The sequence below is a fragment of the Melospiza melodia genome, chromosome 1, assembly GCF_035770615.1.
Source record: "Melospiza melodia melodia isolate bMelMel2 chromosome 1, bMelMel2.pri, whole genome shotgun sequence".
Classification (NCBI taxonomy): domain Eukaryota; kingdom Metazoa; phylum Chordata; class Aves; order Passeriformes; family Passerellidae; genus Melospiza; species Melospiza melodia.
The window spans coordinates 87000778-87024269 of record NC_086194.1 but is presented as its reverse complement, the minus strand read 5'-3'; the positions used below and the strand labels follow the sequence as shown (position 1 = coordinate 87024269).

At 41.4% G+C, this 23492-nt stretch overlaps 1 protein-coding gene across 1 annotated transcript in view; it reads right to left on the bottom strand.

Moving 5' to 3' along the window:
* Positions 1-20418, bottom strand: part of LOC134420649 (uncharacterized) — a 178323-nt gene extending 157905 nt beyond the window's left edge. Inside the window, exons 1-3 of the mRNA XM_063160871.1 lie at positions 20399-20418; positions 8785-8876; positions 1179-1234 (exon numbers count right to left, since the gene is read on the bottom strand). Coding sequence (XP_063016941.1) covers positions 1179-1234; positions 8785-8836 — 108 coding nt within the window. The 5' untranslated portion in view covers positions 8837-8876; positions 20399-20418. The remainder of the gene's footprint in view (positions 1-1178; positions 1235-8784; positions 8877-20398) is intronic.
* Positions 20419-23492: the final 3074 nt, after the last annotated feature.

The window sequence follows — 23492 nt, the reverse complement described above, 5'->3', positions numbered from 1 at the left end:
CAGTGAGACCTATGAGAAAATTAATTTTATACAATTAAAAAGAATTGTACACTCCATTCATGAATATGCTCAGAGGTGTGCAAGCATGGCCATACATAGCCCCACTAGCTGGAGAGTAAATCAGTGAGGGTGCACATCAAGCAAGTAACCCACGTGTGATCTTTCAGCCCTACACAAATTATCTTAGCACTCTTGCTTCTTGCTGGGAAACAAACGCAGTGCTTTCAGTCAACTTTCATTTACAATTGCACTGAAAGAAACAACAATCTCACTGGTGTATTAGCTCAGTTACTAAGAAGTAGTCTTTTTATTGCTTGCTCTTAAAATAGAAAAGCCCTCAAAAAACTCAAGCTACAGAGCTGATGACAAGAACAAAAATGCCAGGGGAAGAAAAAAAAAAAAAACTAGAAGGGAAATAAAACAAAGTAAAACATACAATTTATTAAACAAAACATTGGTGCTGCATTTTGATTTCATAAATTGTCCCCATTTGTACTTCCTGCTTAAACAATAACTAACATGATGATGGGTTAAATGAAGTTGAGATTGTCACAAACATGGCCTCACTAGTAATTAATGTAGTTTAATATGGTTGTTGGCACACATCTCACATGACAGATAATGTTCCAACATGTCACTGATAGGACCTTTCAGCACAGCTTTAGGAGATCTACCAGGCATTGCCGAGGTTGGTTGGGTCAAAGGGTTGAACCATGTGTAATTCAGAACAGAAGAGGTCCCACGGTCACTCCACAAAAACAATTACACTACTTATTTCACTCCATCCCTTGCCCGAAATTCACAAGCCTCACAGTTTCAGCGCAGTCAATCTCTCTCGGCCCTGGGGCTATGAGCCACATGAAAATATGTGGTACTGTGTTTATAAATCTAATCAAAAATAGAAACAGTAGACAAGCACAATGAGGTCCTACTATGGATCATGGGAATTCTCTAAATTCTGAAGGCACTTTTGTTTAACTTCTGTGGGCCTTCTCCTACCATTACATTGTCTGGTACTCTCGTTAATCATCTCCTTGACTTGCCAATGCTATAAAGGAGCCTATGCGTCTGCTGACTTCCCTCCCATCCCACTACAAATAATATTATGAAATAGCAATGCTAGGAATAGCCCCTTTCAAACTTTTCTCTTTGGAAAGCATGGTTTTTGCTTCACTTACCTCTTTCTCCATGCCAGCCTGCCCTTTCTCAGACCTGCAGCAAAAAATGCTTCCTCCTGCAAAAAAGGAAAGGCAGTATATCTGAATTTTCAGTCTGCAGTTCTTAATACCACTGGGTTTAACACCCAGACTTGCAGAGAACCAGTCCATGAACCTGATGAGATGGGATGAGGGGGGGAGGGAGTCTTTCCTGATGCCATCCCCTCTCTGATCTTGTCAAAGAGCAAAGGGATGATGTAGTGCTGCTCCTTCATTTATTTTTTTAAAAAAATTTGCATCAGCCAGTTAAAAAAAAATCTGCTAACAAACATAAACAAAAAAACCATAACTTAAGATCAGATGAAGCAATGCCAACAAAAACTTAGCTTTAAGTGGAAGTAGGCCAGAAGTAGATAATTTCTACCACGAGAGAGTAACTAGTGACATGACACAGAGTTTGCTGTAGAATACACCTTACCTGAAGACTACAGTACCAAAGCTTTCAAACACAGGAACACTTCTGTAATCTGGCATTTACATGGCTCCCATTTGTGCTTCTTTTCCTATGCTGGGGGTTCCACTGAAAGGATTAAAATTTTCCTCTGCTATGAGGTTATAATTTGCAAACATACAATAACTTCACCGTTTATATATCACGTCAGCAAAAAGGCCTCAATTTTATACCAGCTACTTTTGTCTCTATGTGGGAATAAAATTCATTCATTCAAAATGGCCAGACAGGTTGCCCCTGTGGCCACTGAAATCAATGGCAAAACTGAGTCTGACTCCACAATGAATAACAAGCTTCTTCCTTGGCCAGATTTTCCCTTGAGCATTTACACAAACACACTTTCAGGTTATTTTGCTGAGCCTGAAAACAAAACAAGACTTTGAACAATTAAAAATATCCCTTCAGAGTCCCTCAGAAGCCTTAGGTGACCTTCTGGGTCAGGAGATGCCCTGTACAAAGTACATGTTTGGCCCCACTTGAGGAAATTCTCTCTCCTGAGGGCACCAGGCAAAGAAGTGCCTAATTCTGAGTATGTGCTTAGATTTCATTGAAATCAATACAATGGACAGTGGATGGGGCCACAAGTGCTCCACGGAAAAAGGTTTCATTGTCACTCCAGTTTCTCACTAATGAATCAAGGGCTGAGCTTTTGCCCAGGCATTGCTGATGCTGAGAGCCTGCTGACCTTTGCCATCACTCCTTGATTTCAGTGTCCTTCTTGGGGTGCCAAGGCCATTGAAGCGATGCTGGGGGCTGTGAATCCAGCAGCTCTTGCTCTTCCTAGAGCCAGCCCTTCCCAAACAGCCCTGCACCACAGCCCACAGCTGTTGCAAAGCTCTCTGCCCCAGGGCACTGTGAAATATTGAAAATAAAGCCCCAGCAAGACCCTGCAGATAGGCTCAAGTCACAGATCTGGTCATTGTATGTCTCAGAAAACAACTCCAGTCCCAAATCCAAAATCTGGGATGGGTTTTAAGGACAAGGTAGTATGTGCCTTTCCTTTCCAACCACCTGAACGTCCACTGAATGCAACAGGTACTTGTTTCAAGCCCAATAGCATGGCATATGGCTTGTTACAACTCAAAGGGGAACAGCAGAAAAGAACCACCTGTATGAACCAAAAGCAACAAAACTTGAAAGGGCTCCTTTCCTCCTCAAAGTAGAATGGTGAGAAGCTGTCAGCAGAAGAGAGCTGATCAAGACATAAACTGTGAATGCAACATTTTCATCCATGGTCAACATCTGTGCATTGTAGAAGAGCCAAAGATGCAGCAATAAGGACTTGTGAAGCCAGAACAGCCCAGGAATCCAAACATTAATGGGAAGACTTGGAGTTGCATCTTTAAAAATGTGATTGATTAAATAAGGACAGCAAAGGAAAAGACAGATAAACAATGAGCTCAGAAGAGACATTAATAACATCAGGGTCATAACACTGATTTTCTTAGAGTTCGAGAACTTCCTATTATTTGGGTTTTCCAGGAAATTTCTTTTTGTTTGTTTGCTTTGGTAGGGGACACTTCATTGTTGTTTTTTTTTTTTAATGAAGGTGTTGGACATTGCTTTTCCTTTTATCTTTATAGTACCAAATGCAACACATTCAACTCTGCATCAACTGATGCTGACTGCTGCCTTAGTTAACCTCACCAGCCTATTTTCTTTAGCTGGATAACGGCTGAATCATTAGCATTCAACTAGCTTGCAGTCCTGAAAGAATACAGCAAAAACAGAGTACATGATCTTCTCAGCAATCAAAACACAACATAAAAAGTATCTGAGATCGCACCAGGTATTTTATTTCATACCTGGCTGATGTATTTTGCATTAATTAGGGATGGACTTAAGTTGTTTTTAAGTGCATTTGTAGTAAAATGGCAAAGCAAAAAAATCACTTCGAAGTTCTTGAACTGGATAGTCCATTTTGTTTTCTAATTTTTCACCCAATTATGCTCTTTTCCCCCACAAGAGGAAAAACTAAGGATGCTAGATTAAATATGCAAGATACATTAATAACTTTCTGTAGTGAAAGCAATGTATTTTTTAATACAAAAATGGAGGAATTAGAGAGATGCACAAAAACACTCTTTTAGCACCACAACCCTATTAACAGGCTCCCATCACCAGCTGCAGCTCTGGGAGAGATCAAAACAACACACTTTTTCACTGGAGCATGCTCAGGTACATATTTCTCCCAACAGTTGATCCTTTATGCTGTATCAGCCACCAGAAATCACTTTGACCAATGTACAACAAGGGCCTTACAAACACAGCCATAAAACGTACGGTTTTCACCACGCTGCCACACGGAAGGAAAGAACCCTCCTGTTGGTAGCTGTGCACCCAGACCCTGCCCAGGGCGCGCCCCAATGCCCAGGCACATTATCAAGGAGAGCAATGCCCAGCAGAGCTGAGGTGTTGGAGAAGAAGCAGCGGGTTCATGGCAGCAGCAGCAAAGCAACAGTTTGTCATGGCGGGGGCTGCCCTCGCACCTTCACCTGGGGCACCATCTATCACATGCTAAGAAGCAGGGCTGCGGGATCCCTGTGCTGCAATATCGGCAGAAACCACTGGGTAAATGATAACCCTAACAGCCCCGCTTGTAATTCCCTTTGGACTCTCTCATAAATACCAGGTAGCCGGCCTTGCTCTCTAAGAAATATTTCTTCAGGGGAAAATTGCACCTCCAGTGAAGAGAATCCATCAGTCACTTAAATTCAGCAGGGCTGACCTTTGAAGCCAAAAGCACTGTGCTTATCCTCCTTTAATCATCAATTTTGGGAGCAGGTCCTTCAAAGTAATTTCAGATCCATGTTATATTTTTTTCTTTTTATTTTTTTTTTTAATTTATAAAGAAAAGAGTTTTCTGCAATATGCCTTTATAAAGATCATTAACACACTCAAAATCAGGCTCACATTAAAGTCATTCACTTGATAGGTTGTGATGTTCCTAGCCTTTTTCTGTGTGCCTGAAAAGATGGATAGATACACAATTTTTCTAGTGACAAACCTCAGTAGGCAGCTAAGCACCACTCAGCTGCTCACTCACTCTCACTGGAATAGGAGTTAGAGTCAGAAGGATAAAAGTACAAAAACTCATGGGTTTAGATGCAGACAGGTTTGGAGGGGACCTAAAAGATCATCCAGTTCCAATTCCCCTACCATGGGCAGGGACACATGTCACTAGACCAGGTTGCTCAAAGCCTCATCCAACCTGGCCTTGAACACTGCCAGGGATGAGATATTCCCATCTTCTCTGGGAAACTCATCACCCTCCAGTAAAGAATTTCTTCCTAATATTTAACCTTAACCTAATCTCTTTTAATTTGAAGCCATTTCCTTTTGTCCTGTCACTATGCGCTCTTGTAAAAAAATCTTTCTCCATCATTCTTGTAGGCTCCATTCAGGTACTGAAAGGTCATGATTAGAATATCCTGAAGCCTTCTCTTTTCCATGCTGAACAATCCCAGTCCCTTAGCCTTCCCTTATAGGAAAGGTGCTCCATCCCTCTGATCATCTTGGTGGCCCTGCTCTGGATTTACTCTGACAGGTCCAGGTCATCCTTCCTGTGCTCAGGGCTCCAGAGCTGGAAGCAGCACTCCAGGTGGGATCTCACCAGGGCAGAACAGAGTGGTAGCATCACTTCCCTTGCTCTGCTGGCCACGCTGCTTTTGATGCAGCCCAGGATGTGGTTTGCCTTCTGGGCTGCCAGAGTTTATTTTTTTAAATTAAGGGAAAAAAAGAAAAGGGAGTAGGGAGGGAGCCACAAGTAAACAGTGATGCAAAAGGAAACAGTTGCTCACCACCAACCGACTGATGTCCAGCCAGTCCCCAAACACCTTTCACCCACTCCCCTCACACTCTGTTTTGTTGCTGGACATGACATCATATGTTATGGAATATCCATTTGGTCAAATGGGGTCAGCTGTCCCAACTTCTTCCCCTCCCAACCTCTTGCATAGCCCCAGCCCACTCACTGAAGGGGTGGTGTGAGAAACAGAAAAGGTTTTGACACTTTGTAATCACTGTTCATCAATAGGTAAAACATCCCCATGTTATCAACACTGCTATAACAAACCCAAAACACAGCCCCACACAAACCGCTATGACGATATTTTATCTCAGCCCAAACCAGAGACTGCTGGGGAAGTTGGAAATACCAAAATTTAGGTTTTGTGCCACCATTCCAATATTCTCATTTCCCATCAAATGGAAAGCACCACACATGAACGTTGACCACACCATTTCAGAGCCTGACTTAGGGATGACCATCTCCCGATGAAGCCCCAGGGCTCATGTTTAAGAGTACTGAAATTTTTAGTGATCTCCACCTGACAGTCACTATTGAGGAAGGAACAAAACCAGCCCCAGCCTGGACAAATGCCTTTTCAGAATGGGATGAAAAGCTCACAGTCTTTCTTTCCAGGCTTTGGTTTTTTATGCTTTTTTTTTTTTTTTTTTCAGATCTGCTCACTGCAAGACTTGGAGGCAGCTCAGCAGCAGGCAGCAGGATTGAGAGACCAAGCACAGTAAAAAAATCATGCTCCTCATGGTCGTGGTCAAGCCAAAAATTCTTTTTCCTCCAGTTTTCTACTTGTAAAAGAAGTGCTCCTTGTTACCTTTGTGATTCTACCAGCCACAGTGAATTTCTGCACAGTACTCTGGATGCAACATCATGGTATCAGGAACTTCAGCACTGCCACTGTCCTTAATTTTCCCTTCCCACCCACATCCCAGCTCTTAACCAGAAAAAAGAAAAAAAAAAAAAAGATTCTTTTCTTTTCATTACAGAAAGTTTTGTGACTTGTAATTCTTAAATTGCATGGCCTTCACATTACAAAAGAATGTTAGAAGTACTGAGCTGCACGTGAAATCCTGAAAATAATAATATATGCTTTAGAGACAAAACCAGTGAATGATATTGCTTGTGCAGAAACAGCATTGTAAACTCTAAGCAAACATCATATGCAAAGGTAAATAAAAAAATTAAGTATAAAGTACTCATTATCAGTCAACATTTGTGGCAAGAGACACAACCTCTTTTTGAAAGTGTTTCAGAATTTCCTCCCTAATTTACTTTCAGGGAACAAGTAGTTCATTTTTTTACTATATTTTGTATTTGCCATAGAGTTTAGTACTTCCTTATGAACGTCTACTTTTCATTTTCTGGTTACCACTACTACTACAAAGAAAAGTAAACCAATCAGAAGTTATTTTTAGGCACCCTGGAGTTTAGGAAATTAGCCTACAATGATTGGAGCATAGTTTTCCAAGAAAGTTTCACTGTAAATAGTACAATCTGCACAATCTGTGCTCTCTTCTCATGGAGAGAATCTGCAAAAGGAAAAATTCAGTTTTGCTGTTTGTTAGTTCAAAGATCAAAATTTCAAATATATATATGAAAGTGTAATATGAAGGGTTTTCTCTCTGAATTAAGCGAGAGTATAAACAAGGATTCACTGGAAAATACAGGAAAATGCTTCTTGTAAAAGTTGCACTTGTTACATACATCACTTCAGATATCAATACTACTGCTAATAGATCAGGAGAGTTTTCTTTCAGTCAAAGAGACAGAAATCTTACTGTATGAGCAGTCCCAAAAGGAATGCCTTTAGTTGTTCAAAACATATTTCACTTGCCTCTGGCAGGAGTTTCCGGATTAGTGTCATATATGTGTCAACACGACACAACACAGGCTACTTGTTCATACATTCCCATTAGTCCCCCTTACATCAGCCTATATGCCAGCTGACACTGACTATACATATATATATCAATATATTCAACCCAGTGAGTGCACTCCCCTATCAGGCATGTGTTAACGAGACATAACCACCAAGTATGAGTGAGGGGAAACTGAGGCAATGGCATAAATTAGGCAGGGAATTAAGAATTAGGTATGCATTTCTAATTTGCATACCACTAATTAGAAATGGCAGTGTATAAAGACATATTTAGACTAATAAGCAGAGCTGCAGCTTGGTTTTTATGACCCAGTTAGCTGATAAGACCTAGACACACACAGTTCTAAGTCTGGAATGGTTTCCATTAATTTTCAATCAATAATAGCAAGAAAATTGTGCCTGGCACATTTTAAACTTGGTACCTTCAGCCAGCACAGCTAGATGTGAAGTTTCTTTGTCCCAGCCAGGAAATCAGCCCCTGAAATTCTGACTCCAAGATCTGAATTCCTGGACCAAATCTCCCTTTGAAATAAATGCTAGTGATGTTTCGTTTATTACATGCGAAAAACAGCTACCTCAGGACCTGGAACAAGCAAAGAATAGTCAAACATGAATGCTTCTGAATTCCTGCATTTTGGGATAGGTGGCATGTCCAATAGGCCCAAAGCTGTTTTCTAATCAATGGAGAAGCTGTAAAACTGATATGCCCTCTACTTGACTTCCTCTGGTAGAGCAGAAGAGTCAGCAGCAATCCCATGGCACGCTCTCCTTGGTGATGCAGCACCTTAATAAATTCCTGCTGTTTGTCCCCTTCTTCTCTCCAGCCATTTACTCCTGTCCTTGGAAAGCAGCTCACTGAAGTCTCACTGGGCTGTACTTACTGTAGATGTAAGCCAGATTAAAAATATCTGTCCCCAAAACACCTCTTTTTTTCATTATTTACCTTGAACTACTTCACTGGTCATACACTTGGTTCTGCCACTACAGTCAGAGCACAACCAACTCCATCAAGGAAAAAGATTATCCTTAAGTGAGCTTTCCCAACAGAGAAAACATATACTAAAGCTAGACCCTCATAATGACATTAAAGTTTACTACCAGCCCCATAAACTAAGATCCTGAAAATATTTATGTTGCCTCCACCAGAGAACAAAGTGAAAAACTACACTGATGGATACTGTGAGACCTAGAGTAGAATCTAATAGCATGTTGCAATAGTTACAGCTAATTAAAACAAAAGAAAGCCAAAACAAATAAACAAACAACAACGAAAAAAAAAACTCAAACAAAACCAAAACAAGAAAAAGCTTCAAAGAGGTAGCATCCAGCAATGATTTGAGAATTTAGAAACAGGAAGGAGACACATTACCACGCGCAGCAATCCAGCACACACCCAGAGAGGATGCCCACACATTGTGTGTGTGTCTCTTCTCACCTGTCCTCTGCCTTGGAGAAGAGCAGGGTAGCTCTACTTCCTTCTCACCCATTTGGGCACAACTTGATGCCTCAGGTTCAGATAGGTGCAGTCTGGAAGTAAAAAAAAGCAATGAATTTGCCTTTCTACACAGGGTAATCAAAGGGCTTAAAAATCAGTGAAGTTTTTTGAGGTTTTAGTGGCATATTAACATTTTGATAACCTGTCTTGGAAGAGACAGTTTAATGTGAAAAGTGGGTAAGTTGAGCCAGAAGAAGCTGTTTTCTGAGCATTACTGGCCATGTTAGGAGAATAAGTGAGGTTTGGATTTCTAGTATTTTGCTATCTTGGGTCATACCCAATGTGAAAATAGACTTTAATATTGTGTTTTACACAACTTCAGAAAAGGGTTTGAAGAGCAATGCTACAAAGCATGTCATTTACTCATTAAAGACACTACAGTCTATAGGTTCATTGATTACCTAGTTAGGATTTGGTTTGGACAATTAGTAGAATTTAAAAGCCTCTTACATATTGAGTGGAAGACATTAAATGAGGAGGAAGTCTGTAATTTATAGGTCTCAATCCTGAAAAGCATTTATGCACACACTTTCTCCTTGCATGAATTACTTTATTGAACACAGCAGACTAAAGTACAAGCTCACTCCCAACTGAGAACATTTGTAGGAAGTGGATGTGTGAAAATTTCTACATAACCGAAAAGACACAATTACATTTCATTTTTTTCTGTCGCCTCTTCCTTCCTTCTCCCTCTCTCCCTCAAATACCAAGTTAAGGACTAAAGGAACTCATTCTAATACCTTTTCAGCAATTTCAAGTTGGTATAATTGTACTGATTTGAGAGAACTCATTTGTAAATTTCCTCATTCAGTGAAGATGAAAACAGTTTCAGATACTTATTGCTGATCAGTCACACACAAGATAGCCCAAATACTAAGCTCTTTTTCAGCAGAAATTTCAACATGTTTATCTCACATCCTAACAAACTGAGGGTTTTCTCATGCAAATTTTAACAGCAGACAATACAGAGTTAAAAAGAGTGACGTGACATGACATATTATGAGATTGTATACAGTTTATTGTCACCTTAATTTATTCCTACTCATTTATTGACCAAGGGTTAACTACTTAACAGGACCCCAAAAATTAAAAGTGACAGGTGAAAAATCCTTCCCAGTTGTCATTTGCTACTGCTTTTTCTTCAAGTTAAACCTGTGCTGGCCTACTACTTTTACTACTTTTGGCCCCCAAAACAGGGGCCACAGATTGCTCAGTGTAGAAGCAGTAACTTCGAGCTATTAATGAGTAGCAACTTTTGAGATCAGACTGATTTTGTCACTGCAGACTCTCCCACTGCAGCCTACATGGTGCTGTGCAGAAGTCAAATTAGGCACGGAGCCCACTGGAATCAATGAGGAGACTACCACTGGAAAACTTGAGAGCATGCTGTCAATATACTACACAAGTCCCATCCAAAATGTAGGGACCTCAGGAAATCCATAGAAGCTGGTAGAAAGAGCAGAAGTGACAGAATTAGAAGTATCAGAATTAATACTTTGTGAAGTATTAATACTCACAGAGATCCATCACCAGTTAGACAGCAATTGACAAGAATTATTTATATAGCATGTTTATTCCAGATGGTATTTCCTTGTGGGTTTTTCCCATGATAGCTGAAAACTAAACTAACATTAAAACTAACATCACTGGTTTACTTCCTTCCCTTTAAATCAATTCACCTCCTAAACTGTTAACACCAAAATTAAATGAGAGCTTGCAGAAGGTCATGTTAAACTCTTGTAAAATCAATCTCTCCCTCAGACTTCAAAAGACTGTTGAACGTCCTAATACAGCCCTGATCTACAAGTGAGTGGGTGACTATGCACAGTGCCACCTTCCTTCCTCACACCAGGACTTGGAAGAAACCTTCAGCAGATCTTCCATTTTGTTCCATCTGAACAAAACCTATGTTTTTGCTCTGTACTTGACAGAAAGTATAGAAAGGCAGTAGTAGTAGTAAAATGCAGGATGTAGAGCTCAAAATGCCCCTTTCAGGCCCTGGCTCACTAATGTGGTCTTCCTAGTTAAGACTTTTCATGTTGCAAGTGGAAACTGTATTGCAACTATGGCAACTGTATGTGGCTTTTTGTCTCAGAATGGGTGGATTAATCCTCCTCCATTTTTGACTCATGAATCATAAATGGATGACATCTCAGTTAGAAGTTATCAATATTCCCATTGGTTAAGTGTAAACCTTTAGATAGTTACTTCTTACACTTTACACTTTGGTGAAGGTAATCTTTAAGATGAAAAAGCAACTGTTCTTCCTTAAGATTCATATAGAATGCTTAAAAATTTTCCCTTTTCTTTTTTCCTTTGTTTCCTATTTCTCCCTTTCTTCCCCCCACCTTTTTAATATCTGAATTAAGAATGTAAAATCTCATTTTTCGAGATATTTTGTAGATGCTTCCAGAGCAGAGGACAGCTGGACTAGGAAATATCTTCATCTGTTGAATGAGTGAAACTGCTGGACGTCTCACATGCGTCCCTGCAACTGGTTATTGGGCCACAGTTAATAAAGACCAAAGAAAACAAAGCAAAGATCATCACAGGAGTTTATGCTGCAGTGAGCTGTGTGTGGGCAAGCCACTCCTCAAGCAAAATTCAGCAAGACTCCATGAGATCCCAAAGGTCCTCTGCAATAGCATGACTGCAGGACTGTGGGCTGAATTTAACATGGAGCCCATCTTCTAAATGCCTGTCCGCATGTAATTCCTTCAGCCACTCAATTGCATCAGATGAGCAGGTTCTTAGTGTCACTTTATATGAATAATAAGGTGTTGTTTAATCCCAGCCAGAAACCAAGTCCCACACAGCCGTTCACTCACTCTGCCACCAGTCGGATAAGGGAGAGAATTGGAAGAACAAAAGGTAGAAAACCCATGGATTGATATAAAGACAACTTGATAGGGAAAGAAAAAGTAGCTCACACCAGCAAAGCAAAACCAGGAATTAATTCACTTCTTCCCATGGGTAGGCAGGTGTTCAGCCCCCTCCGTGAGAGAAGGGCCCCTCACAGGTAATGGCTACTTGGGAAAGCAAACACCATCACTGCAAACATCCCCCCCTTCCTCCTTCTTCTCCCCACCTTTACATGCTGAGCATGATGCCATATGGTCTGGAATATCCCTTTGGTCACTTGGGGTCAGCTATCCTGGCTGTGTCTCCTCCCAGCTTCCCGTTCACCCCCAGTATCCCCAATAGTGCGGCAGTACAAGAAGCAGAAAAGGCCTTGGCTCTGTGCAAGCTCTGCTCAGCAATAAGAAAAATATCTATTTTATCAACCCTGTGTTCAGCACAAACTGAAGACAGCCCTATACCAGCCACTGTGAAGAAAATTAACTTCCCTCAAACCAAAATCAGCACATAAGGAAAACTGAACATTAAATCTTGCCTCTAACCTTCAGGGCTTCTTTCTTTCCCTTGTACTAAACTATGACAACTTAGCTGATAGAACAATAAATATCATATTAGCACTGGCACTCGGTAGCGTACTATAAGCTTCTTGGCACTTTATTTTGCCCTAAAAATACTGTTTCGTGCCTATAGAGTAGACTTATCTATGGTATTTGGCTAGAGATTCTGAAGTCCATACTTTTGCATGGAAGGAAAATATTTCCTTTTGCATGCAAATAAAGTCTTTAAGGTAATGGCTTTATGAAGCAAACAATGACACTTCACTGTAGTGACTCCTTTTTTCCATCAAACGTTTATAACAATAATACAGAAAAACAACAGGACAGATCAGAACCAGGAGTCTTCCTGGTCATCCCATCAGCAAAAACAATAGACATGGTATTTTTCAAAAGAGTTATTTTATCCTCTTACAAGAGTTATTACCACTTTGTAGTCTTTAATAACAAGTTCAAAGATGGGTTCACCTTAACAAAAAGATGAATCTGGAGTCATTATCCCATAGATCCCACAACAAAGCATATGCAAATGTTTAATATGTTAAAATCACTAACTTTTTGGTTTTTTCTGCCCTCCCTCCCCCAAGCAGAAAATCACAGGAAGAAGGCAAGTTTCAGGAACCAAGATATTCTACTTGAACCGAAAAACGTGATTTATTACCACATTTTCTTAAACTTATTCTTGGCTTTGATTCAGGTTCACTGTGTAATCTTGGACGTGTCTCCAAGCTTAACTGCTAAGATGGATGGATGGCATGGACACATAAGTTGGGAAAGTTATCCAGGACTTGTTTCAAAACCCCAGACTCTGCCATGCCTGAATCAGAAACTAGATTTTGAAATAGCCACTTGGAATACAACCTTGCAGAAAAGCCATTCCCTGGAGAACTTACTTTGAAAGTGCAGGAAAAGTTGCAGGAAAGAAAAGGAAAGCTCTGCCCCAGCACAATTGGTTTGGCACAGGATCTGAGTTTTCCACACACTCAGCCATGGCTGCACCTGAGCGCAGCTACTGGGGTCATTGGTTTCTTGTGATGGGGAAAATGCATTTTTAGAAATTAAATTTGGGGTGAGAAGGAAAGTAACCTAAAGAGTTGCAGCAAGGTAAAACCCTTGCTTCAGCTACAATGAAGAACAAGCCTGTCTGGCATCCTTCAAAAAAATCTCCACCTATAAGCTGCCATCTGGAGGCAAGCTGACCAGAAACACACAATCTCCCTTCTCCTGAAACATGCAAGGCAATTACATGAGTCTCCATGTGAAATTTACACTTCATACCCTATTCATCTACTATGAAACAGCTTCCTTTGCCACACAGGCAACAGGAACAAGCTGGTTTCATATCAGGGTGTCAAAGAATTTGCTTCAGGTTGGACCATGAATGTTCATCCTTGATGCTGACGAGATGCCTTGAGAGCAGCTTCTTTCACACCATCTGCAAATGGTGCTACTGAATGCACTGAATACTTTTGAGCACCAAGCCCAGAGGCACAGTTTGCATCTCAACATGGCCAAGTGAGGAAATTCTACTTCTGTGTCCTAGACCAAAAGCACCACAGGTGCAGAAAGTTACTAAACACAAGCAGCTGCTTCATATAACATAAGAATACTTGAAAAGGGCAGTGAAGGAAATTGAGAAACCATGTGTGGGTGTGAAACATTGCATGATCATGGATAAAGAAGGAGGCCATAAGAAACCAAATCATATAGGGCTTCATATCAGCAGTAAATTTGCCTGTTCTTACATGAAACAGTTTTCAGCCTCCACAGACTGTTACCCACAATTTTTTAGTAGCACCACATCATCCTATACTCTTAGAGGATAAGTCTCTGACTTATGTGGAAAACTTCTGATTTTTTTTTTTAATGCAGTTTCTCCCAGCAATTGTTACACTCAAGAAGCTAGTGCACTTCAAATCCCGAGCATTGGAGGCTACTGGTAGTGACAGTCCCACATTAAAAACCCCAATACTGTGCTGACTTCAACCCACATTTGCATTTCAAAGAATCACAGACTGGTCAGTGGGTCAGAAGGACCTTAAAGATCACCCAGTTCCAACCCCCTACCATGGGCAGGGACACGTCTCACTAGAGCAGGTTGCTCAAAACCTCACCCAACCTGGCCTTGAACACTGCCAGAGATGGGGCATCCGCAGCTTCTCTGGGCAATCTTTTCCAGTGCCTCACCTCAATGTCTGCAAAGAATTTCTTTCCAATATCTAACCTAAACCCACCCTCTTTCAGCTTAAAGCCATTACCTCATGTCCTATCACCACAACCCTTTGTAAAAAATACCTTCCAGCTCTCTTGTGGGCTGGCTTCAGAAACTGGAAGGCTGCTGTAAGGTTTACCTAGAGCCTTCTCTTTTTCCAAGCTGAAAAACACTCTCAGTCTGACTTGATAGGAGAGGTTCTCCAGCCCTCCGATCATTGTCGTGGCCCTTATCGGGACTTGTTCCAACAGGTCCCTTCTTTATATTGTGGGGTCCAGAACTGGACACAGTAACCAGGCTGGTTGACTTGAGATCAGAAGGGCAGAATCAACTCCCCTGACCCCATCTCACTTCTTTTGATGTAGCCCAGGACATTATTGGTCTACTGGACTCTAAAAACATATTGTCAGGTCACGCTGAGTTTCCTGTCAACAACACCCCCAAGTCCTTCTCCTCAGGGCTGCTCTCAATCTATTCACCACCCAAGCCTATTTGTGCCTGGGATTGTCCCACTCAGGTGCTGGACTCTGTACTCAGCCTTGAGCTTCATGGGGTTCCTACAGTGCCATCTCTCAAGGTTCTGTAGCCAAGGTCCCTCTGGATGGCATCCCCCTCCTTCCAGCATGTCACCTGCACCACACTGTTTGGTGTTACTGGCCAATTTGCTGAGGCTGTCCTCAATCCCACTGTCAAAGATGGGCCCAACACCAAACTCTAACACCTCTTGTCATTTGCAGATATTTTGGAATTAAATTATTTGCTCCTATTTGTTTTCATTCCTATATAACAATATTTCAACTCAGAGACTAACAGCACAATGTGATGTATGTTTACACAGTTGTATTTGAATATTTTTATATATAAAAGTTAACTAAACCAAAGTAAAAATGACTGATAAAGATCTTTGTCTTTCCTTTGTATTGCTGCCATTAATACTGTAAGTTGTTTCTTAAATAGGAGCCAAAAAAAATTTCTACTCCTTTAGGAACTAGTCAAACCTGTGCTCCTGGCTTTCCAGTAAAAACTGTCACATGTTAAGAGACTCACATCTTCTCAGATCCTCCTGCTACCTCTTGTCCATCATTATCCCAGATTAATGCCTGTACTTCCTTTGTTCTGCAACGGCCTTTGCTGACAGTTCTCCAAAAAAGTATTTTGCTGTTCTGCTTGTTGAGAAATGCATGCCACCAACCATCCTTCTCATTTAAGTTACCACAGAGCAGTCACATCATGCCGTTTTCTCTGGGTCATTTGTGCAATGTCAGGTAAGGCAGGATGTGACTCAGCCATGACTGGCTTCAGAAGTAGGACTCTGAAATCTTCTGGCTTCAGTGTACTTTGGGAATTCTTGGGACTGACAGATAAAGGAAAGTGAACCAAGAGAAAATTGATGATAGATGCTCTAAACCTTGGTCTTCTACAAAGCCTCCATGTATCCTTTCCTCAGAAGGCATTGATTCTGTAGTCCTCTGAAGGGTAAAGGAGATTATGGAACCTGATTTTTCCTCTCTTTCTATTCCCGTTTTTTTCCCTGTTCCACAGAATAAATCTTCCTGTCCTCCAGCTCTAGGCTGTTTAATGTTAGAAAGCAATTGTTCTGTCAGCAGCACTTGGAAAAACTCTTCCCAGACAGAAGATCCTATCTCCTCTTTCCCTTCTAGCAAGGGTGGCTTGGAAACCACCTTGTCATGAACCAGGCCTCAGCCTCCACCTTTGCTTTGAGACAAATCCTTGTTATACTTTGCCTAAGGATGTCCTGTGCTCTGAAGGATGGCTTGAGGCCACCCTTCACAAAAGCCAGAGAACCTTGCTTAGCATTCCTAATCTCAGAGATACACACAAGCATAAACTAAAGTTCTGATCAAGGCCGTGGAAGGCTGCATCTCTTGTACATTTGTAATTATAACATCAAACATAAGATACACATGTTCACATTCCTTTAGCCTAGAAAGTCACTTTTTCCTAAATTATATCACAGCCTCTCTTACACAGTGTTGTGAAGGTGAATTTCATATCACTAAATTTCATAGAACTGAGCTGAACCTCACATGACTTGCATATGGATGCCAGGTACAGCCACAATTTAATCCTTTGTTATTCATGAAAACAAAGAGCATATGCCTTTATCAATTCTATTGATCCAAACTAATATTTTCATGGAATACTTGGCATTAAGACAAAATATTTATACCCAAAATAAGAAAAGCGATACGTTTCTTTTCCATACATTGTTTTATCTATCTCACTGGGTCCCTCCCATTAAGTTTTCTTAGACTGATATGATTCACAAATTGCCCTGCAAATACAGTTCTCCCATACAGACCTACTTGCACAAGGTGATCCCCTAAAAGGTGCAACAGATCCAAAGAGGGGACAGAAAGACCAGAGAGGAAAGAAATCAGAAGCATATAATAACCTTTTAGGACAATTCCCACAATTTTCCCAGGTAAACATGTCTGATATGAGCACTTCAATCATGCACAGATAGATGACACATTTGTGTGTGGGCAGAGGATGAAATTGGGTGTGGACTGCGTGCCTCTGCAACCAGCACAGTGATAGGTCTAACTCAGCACCAGAGGCACTGAGTCATCTGTTCAGAGCTTAGAGTTCTTCATCATTCCCTTTATCACATGGAAAAATCCTGGCTGGATTGCCTGAAAATTTTTCCTTGCTGGCTGGGGCCCAATCTGAGAGAAAGGCCAACAGCACAGCAGGATTTAGACACACTTAGAAACCTTCCCAAAAGTCCATTGATTCGTGGAAAGGGACTGCATACCTCCACAATAACATTGAGCACTCAGAAATGTTATTTTGCTTCTTTCATCCTTCTACAGAATGAACATAGGTGAAAATACACGAGCTTGTATCTTAAGTGACACTTGAAGGATTGAGCTCAGAGGCAATTGAAAAATCCAAGCATCTATCAGTGTATGGAAGTGTGTAGAGAAAAAGCAATATCTAATTTTGGGCAATGATCACCACGATCACCACAGATGCTGACAGTGAGTAAATATCTCTATAATCTGAAATCATGCCCAACATCAGTTTCACATTTTCTTTTTCCTACCTTTTCAACACAAATTGGTAAATTATCTGCATGCCAGCAAACCCAGTGGCATGATGGCAGAGATGTACTCCCTTATTCTCAAAGCAAACACACAACTACAGCCAATCTTAACAGCCTGAGCCAAAGAAAACCTCAGAAAATCTTATGAAGACATGACAATATCACACAATAACCCCACAAGTAAGATAGCTGTCGTGGCTTTACTTCTTGTACCACCTCGTAAGACCATGGCAAAAATCTGTTATATATAAATACTCCTGCTGTAGGCAGGAAGAAAAAATATATTGTTACTGCATAATTTCCAGATGCAGGCCCTGACCATTACATATATGCAATCAAGTAAGAAGCATTATAGGAGAGGTATTATGTATTATAGAGGAATTATATTACCAACACTCCTAACAAGAGGGGAAAAAAGGTGGTGCTCGTTAGAATAGGTATTGTTCCCAATTCTCCCCCAGCAGGTAAAACTTACACACGCTGTGGCAAGAGCAGGTTGCAGGGGATGAGCAACCAGAGGAGTGGCTAATTAGCCCCTCCAGTCGAGAAGTAGCTGATTAAATGTGCCAAGTTCAGGGCTCTAGGCTGGAGGTCAAGCCCATCTTCATGTCCTGTCCTCCTGCTTTTGTTGTCCCTCAGAAGTGGCTTCTGCATTAGTAAAACCTTTCAGATTGATAATGTTGGTATCTAACTCTCCTCTTAGCATCTGGCTTTGTAGTAATCTTAATTGATAATCAAGTTCTCAGAGAATGGTTTATCTGTTGAAGAAAGCAAAGTTTCTATTACAGCTTAGAGAGCTTATCCTCTTCCTGCCTAATGCAGGATTCCTTTTTCTTTTCGCTGAAACAGCTGGAGACCACCACCACCACCATAGGAGACTGGGAAGTGAACTGGATGAACTCTGAATCTAACATAAATCACAGTTTCTATTCTCTCAAAAAAGCGTGATCAAATGATTAATGATGAGAGTGAACCATAGCTGACACATAGGCTGATCCCAGAAAGTGAGTCAAACCCGAAAGTTCACCAGCACAGATCATTATATCAATACCAAAGATCAATTTGGTCAGAAGGTTCCTAAAACAGAAGTCAGAGTGAATGACTAAAATCTGGGTAGACAAGATCCTGCAGCAGCCATCAGATAAAATCAGTTAAAAATGCAGTTTGTTACAGAAGTCAGCCAGCTCCCTGCATGCCCCAACAACGGTACCCCCAAAAATGCAAGCCCCAGCTGCATGTAAATAGACAGTTCAGTTCTTCACATGCACCCTGGCTGCCTCTCATTAGCATGAAGCCTACATGTATTATCATGGTTTGTAGAGGTCTGACAACAGAAGCCCAAGCAATGTTATCTCAAGGATTCCTTGTGCCCCCCAGGCACTCTCTGTGCCCTCCACTGTCTTTGTGCAGCAGTTGGACCATGAGCTGACTGCAAAGGGAGCCCTTTGTTCTGTTTGCAGAAAACGTGTGAGTGACGACAGCAGCAGGAATAATAAATATAAATGGTATTACGCACACATGCAAACATCCCTGCGGAAAATTCAGCCATGGGGTGAATACCCAAATTTTACTTGTCACTTAGCTATTTATAAAGTCAAAGAGACTCAGAAATAGCAAAAATTACTTATTCTTGCCAAAAACATCTCCCAGAGTGGACAGCCCCAGGGGCTGAGATCTGAGCTCTGCTCCAAACAGCAGCGGTACCTCCCCAGCGGGGAATTCCCAAAACAGGAAAGATACCCCAGAGCTGACACAAAGCCAGGAGATTTGGCTCCCACGCCAGACTTCCTCCAGCTGTCAAGACAAGTGTGTCATGGTTAAAAAACCTGCTGTACTCTGGCTATTTCCTGCTCAAGCTGTGGCAGGCTGGGCAACGACAAGAGGAGCTCAAGGGCTCTGTTGAGCATCTCTGGCCCGAGATCAGAAACACGCACCCAGCCCCATCCTCTCCAGCGGCATCCAGAACTGCATGGCCTTGCAGACAAGGTCTTTTATCAGTCCCTGTAAGCCTTCCACCACCCTTTTTGTAGTAATGCTTATATGGCATTACTCAAGAGTTCATCTGTCACTCTGCTGGCTGCACTCCTCCTTGCCACCATTCCTCTCCCACAGAGCCATACCTGTGAATTACCTTTTGCTTCCAAGGTATAAGAAACATCCTTTTGGGGTCAGCACCCTGCTGGGGATTATAAGCGTGCAAACTTAAGCATGAAGCTTTAAACAAGTCCATGCATCACTGAGGTTGTATCTTCAAGGGATGGAGTAAACCCTGAGGAGGGGTGATTTTATCTGTTGATAAAGAGTGGGCAGAGAGAGATCTGCAAGCTGTCCCAGGCCAGTATAGACTCAGGCTTTAAAAGTCCCATGTGGTTAAACAATGACTTATGGCTGATCCCTACCTTGCCTGTCAACACTCACCACTGCTTTACATCCATACCCTTGCTAAAGCACAACTGAAGACCACAAGAAGGGGTTGAAGTGAACAATGTTAATTTAGAGCACACCACAGCTCACTCAGCTCCTATGCAAAACAGAAAATCTTGAAGCAGTGGATATTTACAACTTCTTAAAATTAAACTTAAATATAATTCAAGTTGGTTTTTTTTCCATCACCTGCAAAAGAAGAATTAATTGGAGGAGTACAAACTGAATGCTAGCAGGGTCTCAAAAAACCTGTGTTGGGTTTTTTTGCACCCAAGCCTATTCAAAAGAATACATGTAAATATATGCATAGGAAACAATACTTAGATGCACATTTCCAAACGTGTATAAATATTCAGTAGAGTGCTCCTCTACTGTGGCCTCCTTTTAAATACAGCTTTAAAATCCTCCATGAGTTGAGATGCAGACCCAGCTTACCTTCCTACTTCCCAGCTTCTCTTCACCTTTTGAAACCAAATCCTCCTTGCTGTCTCTATGGTGACAGTGACGTCCACGTCCCCCTGATGAGATGGCTGCTGGCACGCACATCAGGTGCCAGAGCAAATCAGCCAGCAACAGAAACCTCTCCAGCTCCTCCATGGGATGCTCTTCTCCAGAACTCAGACAAACAACCTGGTAAAGAAAACAGTGCTCAGCCACCATTTTATGCCTAAAAGAGTGGGTAACAGGGTCTAAATATGGGATCTAAATTTTTTTTTTATTTTTTTCTTCAATAATAATTACTGCTGCTTAGGAAATAAATGTGACAGCACTGCTATCAAAAAGCACATCTGGGTAACCTACAGAGAATGAACTAATCAAAGGTAATTTCTGCCAGAGGGTTTGACAGTGAGAAGATACTTGCGTCATGATGCAGAAGTAGCTGATAAGCAGCATGATGTAAACCTCCTGCAATGTCCATCCACCTGGCACATGGAACCAGCAGTGACAGAAGGATGTTTCTTGGCACATGTTAGCAGAGAGAGGAGCAAGAGGGGAGATTTTTATCAAGAGCTAAGTGAGAAGCACCAGATGGGACCTGCAAAGGTGTGCCTTTCAGGCAGCCACAGAAGGTGGCTCCAGCAACTTTCTCTCCTTAGGAGAGACACGGCGAGTCACTGGGGTTGCAGAACATCAGCTATTATATACAGTCCTTGTTTTATTTTATGGTGTTTGACAGCCTAGTTGCTAAAACACAACCCCATTGTAACCTGCTGTCCTGTAGCACCCTATAGGCACAGCAAAGGATGTCCAGTCCCCAATAGCTCTTCCCTTCTGAGTGCCCAGATGGGGGGATATGTGCCAGGGAAGCAGCTTTGGCTTTCTGCCACAGAATACTGCCAGCACCAGCTGATACTGCACTCACTGTAGTTGCTCTAGATGGCCTTTATACTCAACTGACTTTTTGTAAGTCTGCAGCTGAAGGTCACTGCTCTGTGTCACTGCAACCCTGCTCCCCAGTGTCGGGGAGGAGATGAAGGTGTTTGTGGAAACAGGCCTTGCCCTGAGGATTTTAACTGTGCAAGAAACTCTGCTGCAATCAGCTAAGTTCAATTCTTCTCTGATAAAGTCATCTGCCCAAAACTTAAGGGTCCTACTCCATCCAGATAAATATTTGGAAAATTAAATACAGACGTTGATTAGTCCCATATTTCCCCAAGCTTTCATGTCCTTTTTCACTGATCATACAAAAAAAGAGATAGTCCATCATCCTAAAGATGAAAATTGCAATGGCCAAGCACGTTAGGAATAACCCAGAAAAGCAATAATAATTTTTAAAAGCAATAAATACAATAGTATATGACTGAAACTTGCACTGCTGTAATGCATGCTAAAGATCTAGTCCCCAGAGTGGGTTACTGATGTACCATACCCATTGTTTGGATTTTTTCCCCTGTGTTTTCTTGTTCTTATTTATCTATCACCTCTTTCTAGCACTTGGATTGTATATGCTTGGAATTAGAAAGTACTTGTTGCTCTGCATGCTGCCCTTCTCATGCTTGGTTCCTGGGCCCTGCCTGAGACTTTTGATGCTACAATAATATAAAAACAAGGCAATTCGTGAAGAAATACAAGGAAAGTCCAGAACAAGACAGTATTACAAGACTAACTTGCATATTTAACCCCTGAGAAGTGAGAACTGCATCCAAATGATGCAATGCCTCAGTCTGCACAATTAGTAGGCACAGAAATTATCTTTTCATCCAAAGTAATGGAGCTTTCTCTGTATTTTTCTCCTCATGGGAACACCAGTTATAGTTGTGCTGCAGCAGCCAATAGATTTGTGTTTAAATGACCACAACAGAAGCAGAGGCACAGAAAGATCTGTCTCTCCTAGTTCCTACAGGATTAATTTCTATTTCACAGCAAGGAGATATAAAAAGCATCCCAATCAAATCTCAGTGTGCCTAGGTCACAGGAAATAGGCATTTCCTGTCAGAGTTGCACAGGTTCCTGTAAGTCCCCTTCCATCAGGGACTTACAGAGAGCAATGCAACAGAGAAAAGCAGAGGTCATTTGGGCAGGTCCATCAGCGAAGGGAGCACTGGGCAGACCCAGGAAACCAAGGCATAACTTAAAACATTCCTTCTCCAGTCTCCAGAGATGTTCAGCAGCAGCAGGTGACCACAGGGTGCAGCAGTGTCAGGGTGAGAGCACGCAGAGCTGCTCCACAGTAAGGGCAGGCTCCACTGAAAGTGAGACTACCACAGTGTGCTGCAGGACAGAGATCAGTCTCCAAGGGCTGACCTGTAACTCACACAAAAGTTTAACAAGAAAAGCACCACGAGAAGAGGACCAGGCTTTAAAGTAACTCACTAACCAATGAAAGATACACAGAAGTTTTAAACAGAGCATCCCAAACAAAATCTTTAATTCAATAATTGTGTGTATGAACACAAAAATTGATACCTGTGCATGCACACTGTGAAAAGAAATCTCAAGGGATTTTATACTTGGACTTATTGAGGCTACAAAGTGATCTTTCAAAGAGACTCCCTTCTCAGTCTGCATCCATTTGATATTTCACAGGTATTAAAACACTATGCTATCTAGACTTCAGAATTTAGATCTCATAACACCAATGATGCACATGGTTAAGCATCATGTATTTCATACCACAACTATTGACACTGTTGAGAGTATTTTTGTATTCTGTGGCCATATCTGACTGGATGACTTTTAGGATTCTTTCGTCTCTCGTCTTGTCTCTGGCCTTTTGCTGTTTTCATGCTTTTAAAGTTTCTAATGGCAACAGTTTAACACACTTCTAATTGGAAATGCACAATAATAATTAAAATAGGGTGGATTCTTTAATATAAAAAGGCTATAATTACGCCTTTTGCTTTGTTTGACAAAGCTATGATTTTTACCAAAACACATGACCAGCCCTCGGGTGGTCTATTCACAGCAAACAATGTATTGTCCTGGGCACACAAGACAGACAAGATGCTGTTTAATTGAGACTCAGACTTCATTTACTTAACTTTTATGGAAACTACCAGCAATAACTTGTAGGGGATGCACCATTATT